The sequence below is a fragment of the Pelophylax lessonae genome (genome assembly GCF_965119305.1).
Source record: "Pelophylax lessonae genome assembly, chromosome: 12".
NCBI lineage: Eukaryota > Metazoa > Chordata > Amphibia > Anura > Ranidae > Pelophylax > Pelophylax lessonae.
The window spans coordinates 99852001-99871847 of NC_138779.1; the positions used below are offsets into that span (position 1 = coordinate 99852001).

General features: G+C 44.6%; 1 protein-coding gene across 5 annotated transcripts in view; it reads left to right on the forward strand.

Moving 5' to 3' along the window:
- The window catches only part of KMT5C (lysine methyltransferase 5C), a 70304-nt gene that overhangs the window by 17617 nt on the left and 32840 nt on the right, over nt 1–19847 (forward strand). For all 5 annotated transcript variants that reach the window (XM_082274583.1, XM_082274586.1, XM_082274587.1 and 2 more), the window contains exons 2-4: nt 869–1012; nt 6860–7019; nt 19638–19747. In XM_082274583.1, the coding sequence (XP_082130709.1) occupies nt 903–1012; nt 6860–7019; nt 19638–19747 (380 nt within the window). In that variant the 5' untranslated portion in view covers nt 869–902. The remainder of the gene's footprint in view (nt 1–868; nt 1013–6859; nt 7020–19637; nt 19748–19847) is intronic.

Consider the following 19847-nt stretch of genomic DNA (forward strand, 5'->3'; position numbering starts at 1 on the left):
AAAGCAGCCATATGGAGATGGAGTCCTTCTGCTGTGGCCCCGATGCTTTGCTTTGTGACACAGCAAACCTTAAATACCCCCATTGTTTTCGGCAAGTAGAACTGCAACATGTGAATGGATTTGCCCCACCCCATTCAGTGCAAGGCATTTGATTTCAGGAAAGATCACGGTGACAAGTGAGCTTGGTTAGAGTCTACTTTCCAATCATAGGGCAGCATGGAATGGAGACTGTGCTGTGTAGGCACCCAGGGTCCTTCCAACTCTGAAGGCTGGGCACTTGCTGTGAGTACAGTGCAGCACAGTCCAAAATGTTGAATATGCTCTGCACTTTTTTTTTATTTAAGTAATATAAAGTGTAAGGTGGCGGCAGACTGTGTCCTAGCAACCAGTACTAGTTACTAGGACATGGTTGGCTGCATAGCTTCATTAGCTACTTCAAAACAGGATGCCAGCATCCTACCAAAGACCAGGGGCATGAACACTGACAGTGGGCAAAACCTTATGGGGATGCTGAGAACGATTTTCCTTAAGGTCACCCATCCTTGTGATTGACAGAGGACGGTAATGCGTGAATTCCATGCTATGCAATCTGTCCACTGTTCTCTATTGCAAATCACAAGGGAAGGGGACCTACAAGTCTCTCAGAACCCCCATCAGCCTTTTGCCTGCTGTGCCCGTTTGTGAACATACACTGGGGTTGGGCATGCAGCTCAGTGTTACTGAGCCTTACGGAGGACAGTCTCTACTACGCACACTATTAATTCCAGGCAAATTTTTTTTACAGAGATATTATGCATTTGCCCCTCCTCTCCTCCGGGAATGATACTTGACTATCTTTTTTTTCTCTCTCGTTCTTTTGGGATAATAGGTAATAACAGCATGATACACAATCCAACAATACTATGGGTTCCAACCGTGTGACAGCAAGAGAACTTTGTCAGAATGATGACCTGGCAACCAGCTTGGTGCTTGATCCTTACGTGGGATTCCGAACACACAAAATGAACGTCGGGTGAGCTGCACTCTATGCTGTGCAAATACTTTTTTAGCTTTCTTTAAAGAGACCAGTTTCTTTATTTTTACTTAAAAGTCTCTAGTATGCTCCTGTCTTGTAAGATTATGCTTAAAAGAACCGAGCAGTGTTTAACAGCCGTGCTTAGTGCAATGTCAGATCTCCGCGCTTGATTGCATACACATTGGTTTTATCATGTCCCTTCTCTACCGTCTTAAGGGTCCTTTTTCATATGGGCTTTCCGCCCAGCGGACTCTGTTTTGCTCAATGGCGATTGATCTGCCGATCTCCCGCTGAGCAGGCAGATGACAGGTCCATCTCTGCTCACTGTGCTGAGACGGACCTGTCAGAGCCCCGCTCTCCTCTATGGGAGATCAGATGAAAACTGACCACCTCTCCATTTTCATCTGATCTTCCAGGGGCATGAAAAATAGGGTTACCATCTGTCTGGATTTCATGAACGAGATCGGTTAGCAGAAGGTGTCAGCGGACATGTCACTGCTGATATCTGCTGCTCCATAGGGGTGCATGGAGCATTCGATCTTGTCCACCTGAAAAACTGACAGGCGGACCTGATCAGAAATCCCGTGTGAGGGGGGCTTTACAGATTTAGAGGCTGAGTATGAACACCCATATTCCCCCAAGGTCTATCGCCTATTGTCAACTCCCTCATAGCCCTTGAGCTACCCATAAGACTTAAACATAATCCCTAAACTAAGTAGGCAGAGAATTAACTTAAAAACAAAGTCCAGGCGCTAAGGAGCTGTCCCACTTAGAAAGTGTTTAGTCTTCTAACAGGTCGCTGCTGTCCCAAACTTAAAAACCAGTGAGATCAGTGAAGGTTAACAACAAATGGGAATAAAGAGCTGTACCAAAGCAGAATTAAAACTCCATTCTTCAAAAGATAAAATTATAACCGTTTTATTCTACATGCCACGATTAGTGCGAGCAAATTGTGATCACAAGACGCTTAGCCAACAATGTTAAGTACCTGGAGAGATGGATGCATGAGTGACGAGGCACTCCAACAGACTCTTGAGGAAACCGCTCAGCTGTGTGACAATTGCATGCGGCTTCGACACCTCCATGTGGGAGGGGGTCTCGCATTCAGTTAATGGATCCTGTGCCAGAGTGGGGTCCACTCTATGCCAGACGTGGCTGCCTGGGAGCCGCCCATGTTGCCAGTCCTGTGACGTCATTTCCAGGCAACGTGTGCGGCTCCCTTTGTGGTGCATTTGGTGGCAGGCGCTGGCGACCTGGATGTCCCGGGAGGCTGTGTCTGGCACCGAGAGGACCCCACTCCAGCACAGGATTCATTACCGGAATGCAATACCTCCTCCCGCATGCATGCGGCTTCAGCACCTCCAAATCTCACGTAGCTTTACATTGTTGGCTAAGCATCTTGTGATCAGTTTGCTCGCACCAGTCGTGGCATGTCAGATAAACGTACAATTTTTAATCTTTTGAAGAATGACGTTTTAATTCTGCTTTGGTACAGCACTTTATTTGCATTGTTGCCCTTCCGAGAATTAACTTAAAGTGGTTGTAAAATCAGAAGGTTTTTCTATCCTAATGCATTCTATTAAGATAATAAGCCCTCTGTGTACAGCAGCCCCCTCAGTCCCCCTAATACTTACCTTAGGTTCCTTTAAATCCAGCGATGTTGCAGGAGTGTCTCGGCTGCTTGGGACTCGCCTCCTCATTGGCTGAGACAGCAGTGCGTCACCATTGGTTCCCGCTGTAGTCAGTCAATGAGGAGTGAAAGGGGACGGGCCCCTTTTTAAAATGTATTCGAAGGTAACCATATTACTGAGGATAGCAATCAGTTATCTGTGTGCCAATAGCTGCTATCCTAGAAGTTCAATGCTTCCTGATGTTAATCCTGCGCAGCCATTGCTTCAGCTTTTTTTTATTTTCCTATCAACCTCATTCACACAGGTGCTATGGTCCATTTGTTTATACAGCTTGAGCCTCCAGCTGTTGAGTGTACCCAGCCCATGTAAGTTTTTGGGGAGGCAGCGGCTGCTTAGAAACAGCTGCTTGTTCAAATTTGATTGGTATGCCAGCGAGCATAACGGTCTGTTTGGAGCTGTTCACCTGCGCACCTTGCAAAATAGGACAAGCAGCTTTGTCTATAAAGCTGCTGCATCGCTATAATCTTGCTGTGTGCGGATAGCCAATGTAACTGGCAGCTCAGACCACATGCGTAAATGGCCATTTCAGTCTACGGGCCTCAGCACCTGTGTGAATGAAGCCTTCTAAATCGAATGGGTAAGTTTAGCATTAAAGTGATTTAATGCATTAAGTAAAAATTCTATGCATTAAATAAAAAAAAAAAAAACTGCTGTATGCAGCAGCCCCCCTAATACTACCTGAGCACCCTATCGATCCAGCAATGTCCACAAATACCTCAGCTGTACAGTCCTCCTGATTGGCTGAGATACAGCAGCAGCGCCATTGTCTCCAACTGCTGTCAATCAAAGCCAATTAGCCACTGAGGAGAGGTGGCAGAGCCGAACCGCAGCTCAGTCTCTGAATGGACAGAGGGAGCCTTGGCTCGGTGCCACCAAAGCAAGCTGCTTGCTGTGGGGGCACTTAACAGGAGATAGGGGCCAGGAGCTCCAGCCAGGGAACCAAGAGGAGGAGGATCTGGGCTGCAAAACCATTTCACAGAACAGTTAAGTATAGCATGTTATTTTAATAGGAAAAAAAAAATACTTTACAATCTAACAGTGGCAGCAGTGGAATCGTAGTGTGAACACTCATGTGATCTGATTCTGGTGCGGACCAAAAAAGGATCCTGTGCGACTTTGGTCTGAATGCGATGCAAATTCAGCCATACAACCTGTATGGCTGATTTAGCAACGCACAGACATCGCATGTGATTTGCATAGCAATGCGGTCTCGTATATGTGTGAACCGGCACTCAGTCCTGCAATCTTGTTACTTTTTTTCTTTTATGTATTGGGGCTATAAATCTACTAAAGGAATAGAGATGGTTTACTTTGTAAAGTGAATGACAAGCTTAATGAAAAAGGTAATATTGTGTTCATGGGGGAAAAGTTAGTGTAAATTCTAGTTCTGAAAGTTTTCTTAGTGTGAAGTTATTTATATTTTTATTTTTAAATCACAAAATGAAATGTAAATGAACAGAAGAGAAATCCCAAATCCATATTTGGTGCGATCACCCTTTTTCTTCAAACCAACATCAATTCTTCTAGGTACACTTGCACACAGTTTTTGAAGGCAGCCTACATCCACAGATCTGTGGTTAGTTCTCCAAGATGTTTGGAACAATCAACCAGCCGAGTTCCTTCAAAAACTGTGCGCAAGTGTACCTAGAAGAATTGATGCTGGTGTGGAGAAAAAGGATGGTATATTGCTTTGATTTGGATTTTTCTTCTGTTTACTTTAATTTGTGATTTGATAACAAACTAGTCACACTTCTATTTCTGTGTTAGAAAGTTAGTGGGTGGGGGGCTGCTTATACTGGGTGTGTATCAACCAAATTAAAAACTTTTATATGTGCTAAACGCAATAGTTTAAAGCAAATTGCAAAAAATCGATATATTAACCTGAGACTCAGTGATAAAGTGATGTGAAAAAAACTTTCAATATAGACCATTAATATTGGCTCAGTGCAAAAGTCCTAAAATTTGATCTTGCACGGAAATCAGAAATGTTTGTGCTCGTGTCTTCACTCACTCGCCCAGGAATTATGCTATGGATGTTTGAGTCTCCCACAAATGTATGATACCGTGGGGGTAACTGGAGAATAAGAATATAGTGTGTCAGCCACCTATTGCGAAAAGGAGATTACATACAGCCACTGGTGCTGTGAACATTGGCTACCCCCTGGGTGTGGAGAGCTTTCTGGTGAGTGCGGCACAGAAGAGGGAGCATGAGTAAAGACACCGCCATGAACATTTTGTGAAAGCACCTTTTTATTCTCATTTCCATGCATTATCAAATTTTAGTACTGTCCTTATATTGTATTCATGCACATGCCACTTTTGCACTGAGCCACTAATAATGGTCTATATTGAAAGTTGTGTTTTTTGTTTTTTTTTTGGGGTTTTTTTTGCACATGTCACTTTATCACTGAGTCACAATGGGTTTATGTATTTTTTGTGATTTGCTTTACATTATGTTTAGAAAGTATAAGTTACAGTATCTCAAGTGAGTACACCCCTCACATTTTTGTAAATATTCATATTTTAGCGGTTTAGACATGTCTGAGTTATTTTGAAGGGACAGCAAATTTACACTGTTATACAAGCTGTACACTCACTACTTTACATTGTAGCAAAGTGTCATTTCTTCAGTGTTGTCACATAAAGATATAATAAAATGTACAAAAAATGGTAGGGGTGTACTCACTGTTAGATACTGTATTTTTTAGGTGTGTACACACGGAGTATTGCGCAACACCCGCTAACTTGCTCTATCACATATACTACCCTCTACCTAGGTAGCCGTTTAAGTGGAGGCACCAGCTTCATTACACTAATCAGTCCAAAGCCCGGATATTTTTTCTATTTTTCCACACTTCTATTTCTGAAAGCATTCTTATAGAATTTTTTTCACATTTGCCTAAAACTGTGGTGGAGTACATGTTGGATTCACTTGATAAAAGTCACAAGCACCCCAAAAATTGTTTATGCACATATTGAAGTAAAAAGGACCATCAATAATTTTATGGAATTTACCCATTAAGAACTACTGTAGTGGCCTATGCACATGCAGTTATTTCTAGCATGGAGTTATCTGTTTTGTTTTAACTGAATATCACATACAGTATTTTGTTAATTTTTTTTTTTTTTTTGATCTATGGAATAGCAGCACTTTTATTAACCTATGGTGGATTATGCACAATTAATCTTTTTGATTTATTAAATGAAATTGAACTCGCAGGGGAAGGCATGTGCCAAGTGGGACTGCCTGAGAAAGCTTTGGACCAAGTGTACAAGAATAGCCAGAAACTATTCTCCTGGCACACCCAATCCAAAGCCTTTCTATACACCCAATCCAAAGCCTTCTCGAACAGTGCACAAGTTCACTTGTGAGTGCAATTTTTATTTAATCTTTTCCTATTTCGTTTTCAATTACTTTTTTTTTTTCTTTTTGTCATCGAAGCGAGCACCCACTCAAACTAAAACCAATACTCCATAGTTGGAGCAGTTAGTCTCTTCTTGGCACTCTGGGCTATCTGCACTTTTGATTACCGTGTTTATTTGTACACTTTTTTTTTTTTTTTTGTTTATTGGTCATTTATCAGCAATTCTACTCCCACGTTTTCTTTGTTAGGCTGGGTACAGGACCATCCCATCTTTACCAACTTGGAGCAGGGTTCACTATACTGGTGTTGAACGTTGTGTGTTTTTCAAGAGTTTCCTTAATCTATTTAATCACCATGTGGTTGCACTGCACTTTAAGCCCCCGCTTACACTGGTGCAACTTGCCATATGATTTGACAGTTCCATATCACATCTCACCCTATTGTTGGCATTGGAACTGTTCATATCGCCACTTATGTCACAGCGAATATGAAAAGGTTCCTGTACCACTACTTGTCGACTTCATTGCTACTTTCATAGACTTCTGTTAAATTTAGTCGCAAGCTGCAATAAAACCAGCAGTGCTGAAGTAGCACGATTTCAAAGCTGCACTGGTGTGAACCTGCTTAAGTGGGTACACATGTCCGTTGCAGTTTTTGTTAATGGACAAGGATATTGATTAGCCAGAGGGTCACTTAGTTATTTGCATGTTATCGCTGTTAGGCTAAATTACCTTAAGCTGTTTTATATGTTCTACATATTAATGTATTTATTTCTTTTTATGTTCTAGTCCACTGCCATCTATAAGGAGACAGCATCACTTGAGAGAGGCACTGCACACATTCCGTAAGAAGCGAGACCTGGAGGCAGCATTCCGTGCTCTGATAACCGGGGCTAATCCTTACCTCAAAAACCAAATAACACAGCAGGAAGCGACACTGAAGGCACATGTAAATGGACTTTTTTTTTTTCTTGTATTGTATACACTCTGCAGCAGGGTATTACCAGGCATGCTGAACCCATTAATGACTAAGGGGTGTAAATCTGCATCTTAACATGTAGTCCATTCCCACACCAGGGATTAAATCCATGGCTAAATGTTTATAGTAAATGTGCTAACATATGTACAGCATATGTATGTGCTTGTGGAAGCATGTGCTTACATGTTCCCATGAGACTACATATTGATGTGCATTGTATACATTTTAAGTATAACTAAAACTTTTTGGATAGTGGAGAGGGATTGGAACCCCTGTCAGTTTTATTGTGGTCTGTTCTCCTGTTAATGAGATTCACCCTACTATTTGTCCTGTTTATCATGATCATTGAAAGTAAAAGAAAACCCGAAAAGTAATTGTGACTGAACCGACCCACACTGTGCTTGAGTGCTTCCGTCAGTATACTGCTTCCTCCAGTCTTGAACATAGATATCAGATGTTATAACCTTCTTTTGAAACTAAGAACTAGGCAGAAATTGTTTTGGCTGCAATCTGTACTGTTTATTGAACAAACTTGCACGGAATATATACCGCACCAGGTCAGGTGCCTGATTACATTATTGTATGCAGATGAAATTGTTAAGTTATATTTCTGTATACAATGTGTGGAAGTCAGGTGGTTGAGCTAATATTACCTGGGCCTAGAGTCTGTCTGTGTGTCTTGGGGAGACATGGACTTGAATCCAAATTAACATTTCTCCAAGGGTCCCCCCAGCATACACCTTCCAAAGAGCAGTGTTCCCTCACAAGCCAGGGCCCATAGTCAGTAGGCAAGAGGCTAGCCTGCAGTTCCCTACAAAAGCTTCTGTTTCGGATGGGTCTATTTAATTTCTTCCCTCATCAAAAGTCAACTAACAAGGTCCCAGACCTCCACCTGATCTTAACGTGTTAGTTGGGCAGAGTGAACTCACAGTCTGCATGATCTCCATTCTTGGCTGCAGAGAATAGTTGTCCTCCAATGTGGAACAGAGGTCCTTGACTCTGTCCTGCTGCCAGCTCTTCAGCTGGATGGATTTTACCATTTCGGGGCTTGGTCTGCTGCTGGAAAGAGGGGCAGATTGCCCCAGTTCCCTGAAGCTGTGCAAACATTGTAGGTGCTAGACTGAGGCCAGCGGCGCTCTGCCCCATTGCCAGCGATTCAGCTGGGAGTAGAAGCTTCACTACATCAGCTTGTTGGGGAGAGGGGCCGATGGCCCCAGCTCCCTGGACCTTTGTTGCCAGTACTGGGCAGAGGTCAGTAGCACTCTGTGCTGTTGTCAGCACTTCTGCTGGGGACACCACATCCGCTCCAGCTAACTGTTGGGGAGGGAGGCCAGCTGCCTCCACTCCCATACTGTGAATCTGTTGCTTGGGAGGAAGGATGACTTTTTTTTTTTTTTTTTTCACCCAAAATGTGTAGCTGCCGTTTGGGAGAGGAGCCGACTGCTTCATCTTCCGTTCCCTCATCTGGCTGCCGGGATGACAGTTCTGTCACTGTCTCTGTTGTTGCACTGATCCTTGCTGAGGAGAGAAGACCATTTTGGCTGACTGTTGGGGAGAGAGGACAACCATCTCCCCTCCTAAACTAGATCTGCCGTTGAGGAGATGAGCTGATTGCTCCATCTCCCAGACGCCTGTTCTCCCGCTGGGGAGTGAGGAGGACTTGCTTTGCTCCTAAGTCACTACACTGCCGTTGGGGAGGGAGGACGAACACCTTCTTTCTCCCCCTGGATCTCGATCTGCTCCTGGGGAGTGACCACCATTTTTTCAACCTGGGTCTCCAGAACTTCTGCGGGTGTGGGCAGAAGTCCTGGACCCTCTGTCTGTTAGCACTTCAGCTGGAGAAGTTTCTTGTACCTCCATAGATGCTGCTGGCAGGAAATTCCATGTCCCTGCTAGTGGTATAGCTGGCTGGCTGCCTTTTCTCTCAGGAAGCTGCTGTTGGTGTGGGGCAGAGCTCAGTGGTGTTTGTCCCTGATGCCATCTCTTCTGCTGGAGGCTCACCAGGTTGTTCTTCCTCAGCAGAGAAGTCTATTAAATCCCCAGTCACTGGAATTGCTGAAAGTCCAGGGCACAGGCTGATGGCACTTGGGCCCAGTGCCAACACTTTGGTGGGTGATTCATCATCCATAACATCCTCTGATGAAAAATCAATTAAATCCATGTTTTCTGTGGCTGGGGAATGAGAACAGCTTCCTCTTCTCTTTAGCCCTTGAACTGCAGCTAGGAAGATGAGCTGAATGCTCCATCTCCCGTACCTTATATCCAGCTGCTGGGATAGACTCCTTTCTCCATCTAAGCTCATCCTGTGCAGAACAGGTTCATCAAGGTCAGTCAACACTTGCTGCAACCACCATAAGAGCTACGCTTCCATAGTTGCGGGTGGAGGTTGGCAAGGCAAACCCATTGCAGACACTTCAGCAGACACTTCAGCCAGGCATTCAGAACTGTCAACTGGTACCTCTGGATAGTCCCAGGCAAAGGGAGCCCAGACCGGCTGCAGAGCCATCTCCAGCTTTTATTCCTGATTGGCTAGAGACTCCAAATGTTCCAGTGTACTTCCAAGACATTTGGCATCTCTTCTCTCTATTCCAAGATTTCCTCCAAACACCACTCCAGTTCACTCCCAAAGTCAGGGTCCTTGGACTGTCTCTCTAATAGCCCCAGACTGCCGTAGCCAAAGCCATCCGTTGGGCTTTCGTCCACTGTCCATGAATACACTTGGGTTACGTACTGGCCTAGAGCTCTGTAGCTCTCCAATCACATCTCCGCCTGGACCAGCCTGCTTAACTCCGCTTTCCATTCCTTGTGTGGTTGTTTCCCCAAAAACACCATTCGCACTTTGAACGACCAGTACCTTTCCTGGATGAAGGGGAGAATTTTTCCTTGGTGTCGCTGCTCACGGGCTAGTGCTTCCTTCCAGAGTTGCCAGCGGATAGAACCGTACCATGCAAGCAGGACCTGCTCTGACACTGGTCCCCTGTGCTGTATCCACATCTCTCGCAGCCTTCCTCTTCCATGGTGGCTGGTATCTGTACCTCTCCTCTCCTGCTATCCAGACCTTGGTTCCCAGTGGAGGTTTGGATGTCCCAGATTACAGGAAGCATCCCATCACTTGCCACCAATGTGACAGAACCGACCCACACTGTGCTTGAGTGCTTCCGTCAGTATACCGCTTCCTCCAGTCTTGAACATGGATATCAGATATTATAGCCGCCTATTGCAACCAAAAAATAGGCAGAACTAATTTTAGCTGCAAATCTGGAACTCTTTATGAACACTCACACCGAATATATACCCCACCAAGTCAGGTGCCTGATTACATTATCGTTTGCAGACGAAATTGTATACAGAAATATAATTACCATATCTAAAGAACAACCAACACAAACCGTATACTACTTTCCCACTCAACTAATAGCTGACAGTGATTTAATTAACTAGCCACTCAGAGGTCTCATTGCAGGTAAGACTTGCTGACATTGAGCTCCCAAAGAACAATACACCTGATTTACAAATGTAAGCACATCCCTTAGACAATAGGTGAGTTAAAGCGGAGTTCCGGCCACAAAATCAACATAGTCGATTTTGTGGCCATCCGCTTCCTATTTGTCCCCTGAAAAAGAAATGGGTAGTTACTATTTTTTTTTTTTTCCAACTTGCCTTGTTGTTGTAGAAAAATATACTCACCTTCCTTCCACTTCCTCCCTCGGCGGCCGCGGCCCGCGCCATCACTTCCGGTTTGCAATGATTATTGGGAGCTGAACGTCATCGCTCCCAGGAATCAATGCACCGGCCCCGCTCTTCTCTTCCGGTGCGGTGCCGCATTCCCTGCTAAACAGCTTCTGGGCATGCCCAGGTGCTGTGGAGGAATGCGGCGCTGCACCGGAAGTGACGAGCGGGGCCGGTGCAGGCGCATTCTGGGAGAAGAGGACGCAGAAGAGGATCGCGCTGGCTTCAGCTGCCCACATCCGAGATGGCAACGCTGGAGAAGAAATTTTAAAGGTAAGCTTTCAGGTAAGTGCGACCCGGGACAGTACAGAGGCTATCCATTGTGGAATGTACTAGCCCTGACTGTCCCGGGGGTGTTTTTTATTGAAATTTTTTTTTTTTCGTGGTTGGAACTCCGCTTTAATTGGAACAATTAACAATGTGTGTAAGACGGGTGGTTGAGCTGATATTAGCATCTGCTATGAGTCTGACTGTGTGGATCAGTTCCTATCGTAATGGGCAGCTAGGCCCTAACAGGGACCCTGGGCCTCTAGTCCCAGAGTCTGTGTGTCTTGGGGAGACATGGACTTGAATCCAAATTAACATTACCCCAAGGGTCCCCCAGAATACACCCCACAAAGAGCAGTGTTCCCTCACAAGCCAGGGCCCATAGTCTATAGGCAAGAGGCTTGCCTGCAGTCCCCTGCAAAAGCCTTCTGTGTGCAGCAGCCCCCATAATACTTACCTGAGCCCATCTCTATCCAGCAATATTGCAGGAGGGACTCTGCTGTCAGAACTCTCCTCATTGGCTGAGACAGCAGTGGAGCGCCATTGGCTCCTGCTGCTGTCAGTGAGCATTTCTAGACTGCCCTCTCCTGGGGTCTGTAAGTTGTTTGTGTACCTGTGCAGCTCTGCGTGGTACCGCCGTTTTTCCGTGGTGTCTGTGATTCCTGGTTCAGCGGCCATGTTTTTGGTTCCCCCATAGACTTGCATTGGCGCCCATTTTTCCTGTAATCGGAGACAGTGTTGAGGATGTGGGGACCTCTAGTGTCAAGTCAGGGGTTCCTCTTTCCAGAAGTGTGGCAGATCGTTTTGGTGATTCCCAGCTCAGGTGGTGAATCTCTGGGAGTACACTATCCTTCCTTGCTGTATACAGCGTCGTGGGTGCGCTGCTTCTTGTAGTGTCACAAATGTTTCTTTGCTGAGCAGCGGTTCCACTTAACTCTTTATGGTAATGGAGCCTAGGGAGCTCATTTCACCACCCAATCCACTCCTGGAAGCTGCTGGACCCTCTGGGTCTGTCTGCCCTGGCAGCCATGACGACAGCCCTGCAGTCACTAGTAGCCAAACTAGATATGGCCCTGCAAAGGAGACCTGGCAAGAACCGTTGCCTGTATCCTTTGCTTCCTCAGATTCTGAGGTGGATTTGGCCGCCGCGGACATGGGTCAGCCCACTGGGTCTGCGTCCATGTACGCTGAGTTCTCGAATAGTGAGGATGAGTCGTCGTCTGCCGCTGCGCATGAAAAAGCGTTCGTGTAGGCCCTGATTGTATCAGTGCGGGAAACTTTAAAGTTGGAGGTCTCAGCTGAGTGGGTGACGCCGGTGCAGTTTGGCACCCGCAAATCTTCCAAGGGGAATAAGGTTTTTCCCTTTCCTGTCTATTTTGATGAGATTGTCACTAGTCAGTGGTGTTCCCCGAAACGCATGGTTGGAATAACGAAGCATTTTGCCAGAAGATATCCCTTTTGAGGAGTCCCTTCTGAAGAAACTGACGGTTCCACTGTCGGTAACGTCTCAGGTATTAATCGAGGTAGAAGGAATTCCAGTCATTCTGGTGGCACCAGACTGGCCTCGCCAGTCCTTGTACGCAGGCCTGGTGAGGCTGGTAGCAGACCTCCCTTGGAAACTTCCTCTCGGGGAAGATCTTCCATCCTGCTTTACGGTCGCTGACTTTAATGGTGTGGCTATTGAAACACAGGGGGCTGTCTGAGTCTGTAAATCCTACGCTTTTGAAGGCTAGAAAATCTAATTCTAGGAAGGTTTATTATCGAGTTTGGAAGGCTTACATTACTTGGTTTGAGTGGCGGGGAGTTTCTCCTCGCTCCTTTTCTGTGTCTCGCATGTTGGAGTTTCTATAATTGGGTGTAGATCAATGTTTGGCTCTGGGCACCATCAAGAACCAGATTTCCGCCTTGGCTATTTTTTTTTTCCAAAGGCCGTTGGTGGCGTAGTCCTTGGGTCACACTTTTGTGCAGGGAGTTTGCCACCTGGCTTCTCCGGTGCGATTCTTGGTGCCTCCGTGGGATCTCAATTTGGTTCTGTCGGTGCTTCAAAGGCTTCCCTTTGAAAATTTCAAGAAATTCCTCTGCTCACTTTGTCACAGAAGGTGGCCATTCCACATGTCGGAGTTGGCTGCGTTTGTCCTGTTTGGTGATTCATAGGGACAAAGTGGTGTTCAGGGTTTCACTTGAATGAGGACATTGTGCTACTGTCCATGTTTCCTAAGCCTATACATCCTAAGGAAATTGCCTTACATTCCTTAGATATGGTAAAAGCGATTCGGGTTTACCTGGCAGTGACTGAACCGATTAGGAAATCCGATTGTTCTTACGGATGGACCTCGTAAGGGGCAGGCCGCATCTGCTGCGACCATTTCCAAGTGGATCAGGTAAACGGTGGTGCAGGCCTACTCCATTAAGGGTCAGGTTCCTCCTTTCCCTAAAGCCCATTCTACGAGGGTGCTTAGTGCCTCATGGGCCTTCCGACATCAGAGGTTCAGGTGTGCAAGGCGGCTGCTTGGTCGTCTGTGTACACATTCACAAAATTTTTAAAGTGGATGTACTTGCATCTTCAGATGCGGCGTTTGGCAGCAGTTTTCCAGGCTGCGGTTGCAGAGGCTTCCGCTTCTTGAGGGTGCACATTTTCTGGTGGTGAACTCCAGTTGTTCCTAGTTGAGCTCCTGTTACCTGGTTAGCTATGTTTAGCCTTGTTGGGAATTCTGCGTTTGCTGCTTTTTTTTTTTTTTTTTTTTTCTTAACCCCCTCATGTTGCCCTGCTTTGGGGCATCCCAATGGTCTGAAGAATTGAAGTGGTCTGTCAGTAAACGAAAGAACTGGATTTTTGTCTTGCCGTAAAAATCCTTTTCTCTTGAGGTTCACTGACACACGGCACCCGCTCCTCTTTTGGGATTGAGTTTTGTTCTTCTGACACTGCTTGTTACAAACTGTAAGTCCTGCAGCAGGAAGTGATGGTATACCCTCTGGTACTGCTCCAGGGGCATAACTAAAAGGGTTTCCGCCTAGTCCTACTCCTAGAGAGCAAGAGCATAAGCCCAATGGTCTGAAGACTTGAAGCTGTGTCGGTCAGTGAACCTCAGAGAAAAGGATTTTACGGAAATCCATTTATTTTCTGAAAGCAGATGCCCTAAAGAATAAAATGGTGGTAGTTCCAATTTTTTTGTCTTTTTAATATTACCACAAAGGTCTAGGACAGGAGTAGGCAACCTTTAGAGGTGGAGATCTACCTGAAGACACAGAAGTTCAAGATCACTGGGCACAGTGTTGCTCAGTGTCTCCTCCTCACACCTGATTTAAACCTAATTGCTGTACTACTGCGTCACATTTATTATTATTATTATTATTATAAAGGATTTATATAGCGCCAACAGTTTGCGCAGCGCTTTACAATGTGAAGGAAGACAATACAGTTACAATACAGTTCAAAACAGGAGGAACTAGAGGGCCCTGCTTGTTAGAGCTTACGTGGCTTACATGGGTTTAAATCAAGTGGTGAGGAGGCAACCTGTCTCCTCCTCACCACCTGTCAAACACACACACTTTTTTTTTTTTTTTTTTTTTTTTTGAGGATCAGCAGTGCCTGCTGCAATTATGAATGAGCTATTAGTTGCATTCGGCAGCGGCACAAGATGGCGGGCGGGGGGGGGGGTAAAACTCTGTGGTTGTCATGGTGTTACCACCCCCAATCCCTTCTCTTTGGCTACTGAGGCAGCAGCCAAAGGTGTACACATGCCGCAGCAGGAATTAAACTCCGTTGCTTTTGGTGGGTGCTGTTGCCTGCCAATCACGACCCATTCAAGTAAATGGGGCCACTCTGCAATTGCCCCATAACTACATGCTTCTGTGGGATCAAAGGAATTAAAGCAGGTGGTGAGAGAGCAACACAATGCTGCCTGCTTTAACCCCGTGTTTGCTGTACTGCTCAAGGTTGCAGGGCACTTGCTGAGTGGCCTCATTCACTTGAAATGGTGATGCTTGGAAGGTGCTACAGCCATAATCTATGGCAGGGTGTATAACTTATGCTGCAGCTTTGACGTGTACATCCCTGGCCACTGCAGCTGAAGTGGGTACGGTGGTGATAAAAACACGTCTTCACTATGGGGTTTTACCACCCTCTAAAGTGCAAATGTAAATGAGCCCCCCTATAAGGTTTACCTCCATAAACTTCTATTATATCCAGCCGGTGTAGTGAACTTTTTGAAAGTGCACCAAAACTCCTGAAGGACATGGACATAATGGAAGTCTATGGCTAAGCTCAGCAAACCGATATGAAAGCTGCAGGTACACTAAGCTGCACCCGCGGTGTGGGTAAACTGCAGCACATCAATGTGAAAATAGTCCTATACTACTATGCCCAGTATATTGCTTCACAATGACCTGAAAATCTTTCCTGCGGATGTCACCACTCTGGAGACCGTTAGCCGAGATGAGAGGTGGAGTACAGTCTGTATCGGCTCTTGCTCCCTACTACAGCTCCAACTTTAAAAGTAGTCCCTCTGCATTGCACTCTGTTTGATGCTCTGCAATGGTGGGTCAGCAAGTCCTGTCTGCCATCTACTGGTTGCTGACCCCCAGTCTAGGAAATGCAACCGTTCAGTTAAAAAAATACAAAGTGAATATTAGGGAGAATAAACACAAACTACCCAAATTTGTGGTAAAATGTAAAGGACGAGGTTGCAGTGAGTAAATGGGTACCCAACATGTCACTAATACCGGGGGAGCGCGGTCGTCCGAATGCTTCCACCTGAGAGGCAGGAGTCTCCCTGCAAGTGGTACACCCACTCCAGGTTGCTGCAGCCACCAGATTGTCTAAAACCACCTGCTGTCAGGTCTGTGCTATGTTTGGATCTGGCAGCGAAAGGGTTAGAGCGGAACGTAGGAGTCCTGCCTGGGGGGGTGGGGGTGCAAAGAATATCAGCCGCTACAAATACTGTAGCTGCTATTTTTTAATATAAGGACACGTACCTGTCCAGGGATCCTGTGATGTCAGCACCCAAAGCCGATCCGTCCATCAGCTCCAGGTCGAGGCACCGGCATCCTCACTAAGGAAACGGGTATTGAAGCCTTGCAGCTTCACAGCCTGTTTCCTACTGCACATGTGCGAGTTGCACTGCGCTTTCTGAATGGTCCCGCTGACAAGCAGAGCTTTCCCTTTTGGGTGGAGCTCCGCTTTAACTGTATCTGAGCACCATAAACTAAAACTGCCAATAATTCACTTTAAATATTCACAGCAAACTGTCACCCATCCAGATAAAAGAAAAATACCCATGAAGATTCCTGGGATGTATGACATCATTATGGCCTAGGCCAGAAAACAGGTGTGTGTGTGTGTGTGTGCGTATGTGTGTATATAATTAAAAAAAAAAAAAAACTTGGTAAAGTATATATTTACTAAGGTTGGTAGCATAAGGATTAAAATAGTGGTTGTAAACTCATACATATACCCAGTATAGCGGCAAGCTTCAGGTGATACACAAGTCACCCTACATAAGATGTACCTGATTAGCAAAATCACGGCATGCAAACTCTCCCAAAAATTCTATCTTCCTTTCCCTATCAAATTTTTTTCATGCAGATAAATTAGAAACTTAAAAATTTAATTTGGAATGGGGGGAATAAAAACCTAGGGTGGCTTTATTACAACCACCAAACCCCTCAGGAGGCATGGGATTACCAGATATTGAAAATGACTATGCATCTTTATTGGACCAAATGAAATTCTGGTTTTCCTCTCCCGAGGATAAACTTTGGCTAAACATTGAGGTCACCTCAGGCCATGACCTATTTGCCTGATCTATTGCCAGCTATGTACTTCCCAAAATTAGCACACCTAATTTACATAGCATCAGATCCACACTAATAACATGGAAATGCATACGATCTAAAACCAAAGATAGATATATATATATATATATATATATATATATATATATATATATATATATATATATATATATATATCTATCTTATAAAAAAAAAAAACCGAGCCAGGGTATCCATTCCAACAAAAATTATAGGCTATTGCAAAATTTGCTGATCAGTGGGAATCTGGATTCAACAAGGTCATTATTTTCTTTAGAAGTTTGCCAATACAATATATGAGCACAATATTAAACAAAATCACCAAACACTTCCTCTTATGAAGGTTTCATAACGCCATAGAAATTCCTCTAGGAATCTGGTAATATTTTACTAAAAATAATAAAGTAAAAAAGAGGAATCTCCATTTGTTAAAAATTAAATCGGCCTCCCAATCAAGTGGAAATAAAAAAAACGCACATATGATCAAATGGGAGAAAGACCTAGATCAAGAATTTCTTGGAACCAATGGCAAAATGCTATAAAGATATCCAGTATAGCCACCTTATGTTACTGGGACAACTCACATTAAATAGTTTGTATGGGTTCAAATACCATATATCAAAAATGTACCCTTCCATGTCTCCTATTTGTTGATGTAATTAACTAATTGGTAACCTATACCATGCTCTGTGGAGCTGATAAAACATACATTATTTCTTAAAAGTCTATCCTCCTTCATAGCTACGTTTACGGGAAACCTTAATAAGCTTATCCCTGCTACGGCTCTATTGGGAATAAATCTTGATAATTCTCCCTCAATAGATAAGATTGTGGTTCATATATTAACAAGGCTGAATATAACTAGGGGAGTCATTTGATTTCCATAAACTAATCTATCAAATGTCATTGCTAGAGTAAATATACAAGTACAATATGAAATAAGGTAAGCTTATAAGAACCTCGGGATAGACCGATTATCGGCAAGACCGATATGCACTTACCCCGATATATCGGTATCGGCCCCAGGACTGGCCGATATTTTTGTGACATCATTCTGCCTTAGGCCGCCTCCCTCGCCTTGGACAGCCACTTCCGGAGACGGACTAGTCTCGCGGGAGTGCATCACAGCCATACACCCACTCACAGTAGCCCGGTGCCAGCCACCCACATCCACAGGCCCTATGCCTGCCAGCCGGCCACCGACAGGGTGCCAGCAAGCCAGCCGTTTAAAGAAAAATTGGTCTATACCTAATAAGAGCTACTCTATCATCACTTTAAAAAAAAAAAAAAAAATGGCAAGCTTTGGCTATCTCACCCTAGAGCCTCTAAATTCTTAAAAGAACATATCCCCTAACATCTCTTAAGTCTGAATTTGTGGCGTGATTCATTACCCAACACTACATTCTCTGTTCCTTTTTAAATTTAGTTAGTTTGATCAACCTCTGCTTACAGCTTGAACCCAATAGGGGTAGGCAAGATTTGGTTATCAAGAATATCAACATTTGTTAACCCTTTGTTGCAAACGGTTCTTACTATGTTATTTCAATGAGACCATTATTTTATAGTTCTTATCTGTTACTGAATTTTTGTAACAATGTTTATTATAAACAAAAATGTATTGTTTTTAAGATGTACCTGATCTGCAGCGCTATCTCCTGCACTGCCTCTTAAAACACACAGATCAAAGGCTATTTCTCAACAGTAGATAGCAGGGGGGCGGGGATCTGACATCACTCACTGCACAGCTCAGAGAGGAGAGTACTGTGTAGCATTACAGCTGATTAAAGGGAAGGGACACCCCTCCACACAGCACACAAACACATACAAAGCTGAGGCTATCAATCACAGGATGTATGCTAGAGGGCCCCTCCCCTGTCCCGGTTTATCTCTTAGTCTGGGAAACCTTTCAGCAGTGAGTCATGCAGAGAAGAGACAAACTTGACAGGAGAAAGAAATGACTCTGTACTTTGGAATGAGGCAAGTAAACAGTATAGAAGGAAAGGATGTGCTTAGCTCCTTTTTTATGTCAGAGGTTTTCAACTACTTTACTGTTTAAGAGACCTTAGTTCTGCGTTAAGTAAATTATTCAAGATTCCACCAAAGTGAAGCTAACTACACCTTTGATACACATGTTAACCTGTAGTTGGGGTGTAACACCATGCAAATGGTAGCCCCTTCTCCAACCCCCCCAAATCAGTTACTTCCTGGTTTCTATACCTAGGCAAATGTCAGAAATCCCAGAAGGCTTCAGGAGGGTTTTTTCAGCTAAGCACACTCTCCTGTCTGCGTGCCTGAGCTGAGGGCAGATGGATTCCATGAAGTAAATGCTATGTGAACCATCTGCCCATACTCAAAATGACCACAGCCAGATAGTGGAATGATACCCCAACCCCCCCCCCCCCTTCCAATAGAACAGCGGGGGAGATTCTTTCTTCAACATTGCTTGTGTTGATGAAGGGATCTGATGGTGGTTGGGTTTTTTTCCCTCCCCCCTGCTGGTTAAAAAAAAACCCTGTGTACCCTGCTAAGTCATTTGTAGAAAAATAAAACGGTACCTTTTTGTAGTGGGTGGATTTTTTATTTTTTTATTTTTTCTTTTGGAGGTGGGAAGTTATTAGAGGTTATATTTAACGGATGGATGGGGAGGATGTATTTCGTGTTTTAAGATCAGGACTTGACCACGCTGACATCTTAAAGCTTACAACCACAGCAAGTGAGCTTTTTATACCTGGATGGTCATGAACGAGCCTGTAATATTTACTCCTGCTCTTCACTTTTCAGATATTCCGATATCTTCGGATGTTCCTACCAGAGAGTGGTTTTATGATTCTGTCTTGCAATCGATACTCTCTGGAAACCAATGGAGCCAAAGTAGTTGCTACAAAACCTTGGTAAGTAGGTAAGCGTTTTTAATAGCAGCCAGCAAAAGTGCACCCTTTTTGTTACAGGCTCGCTATAAAAGGGTGTGTCATTGCAGCAGCTGAGAGCACA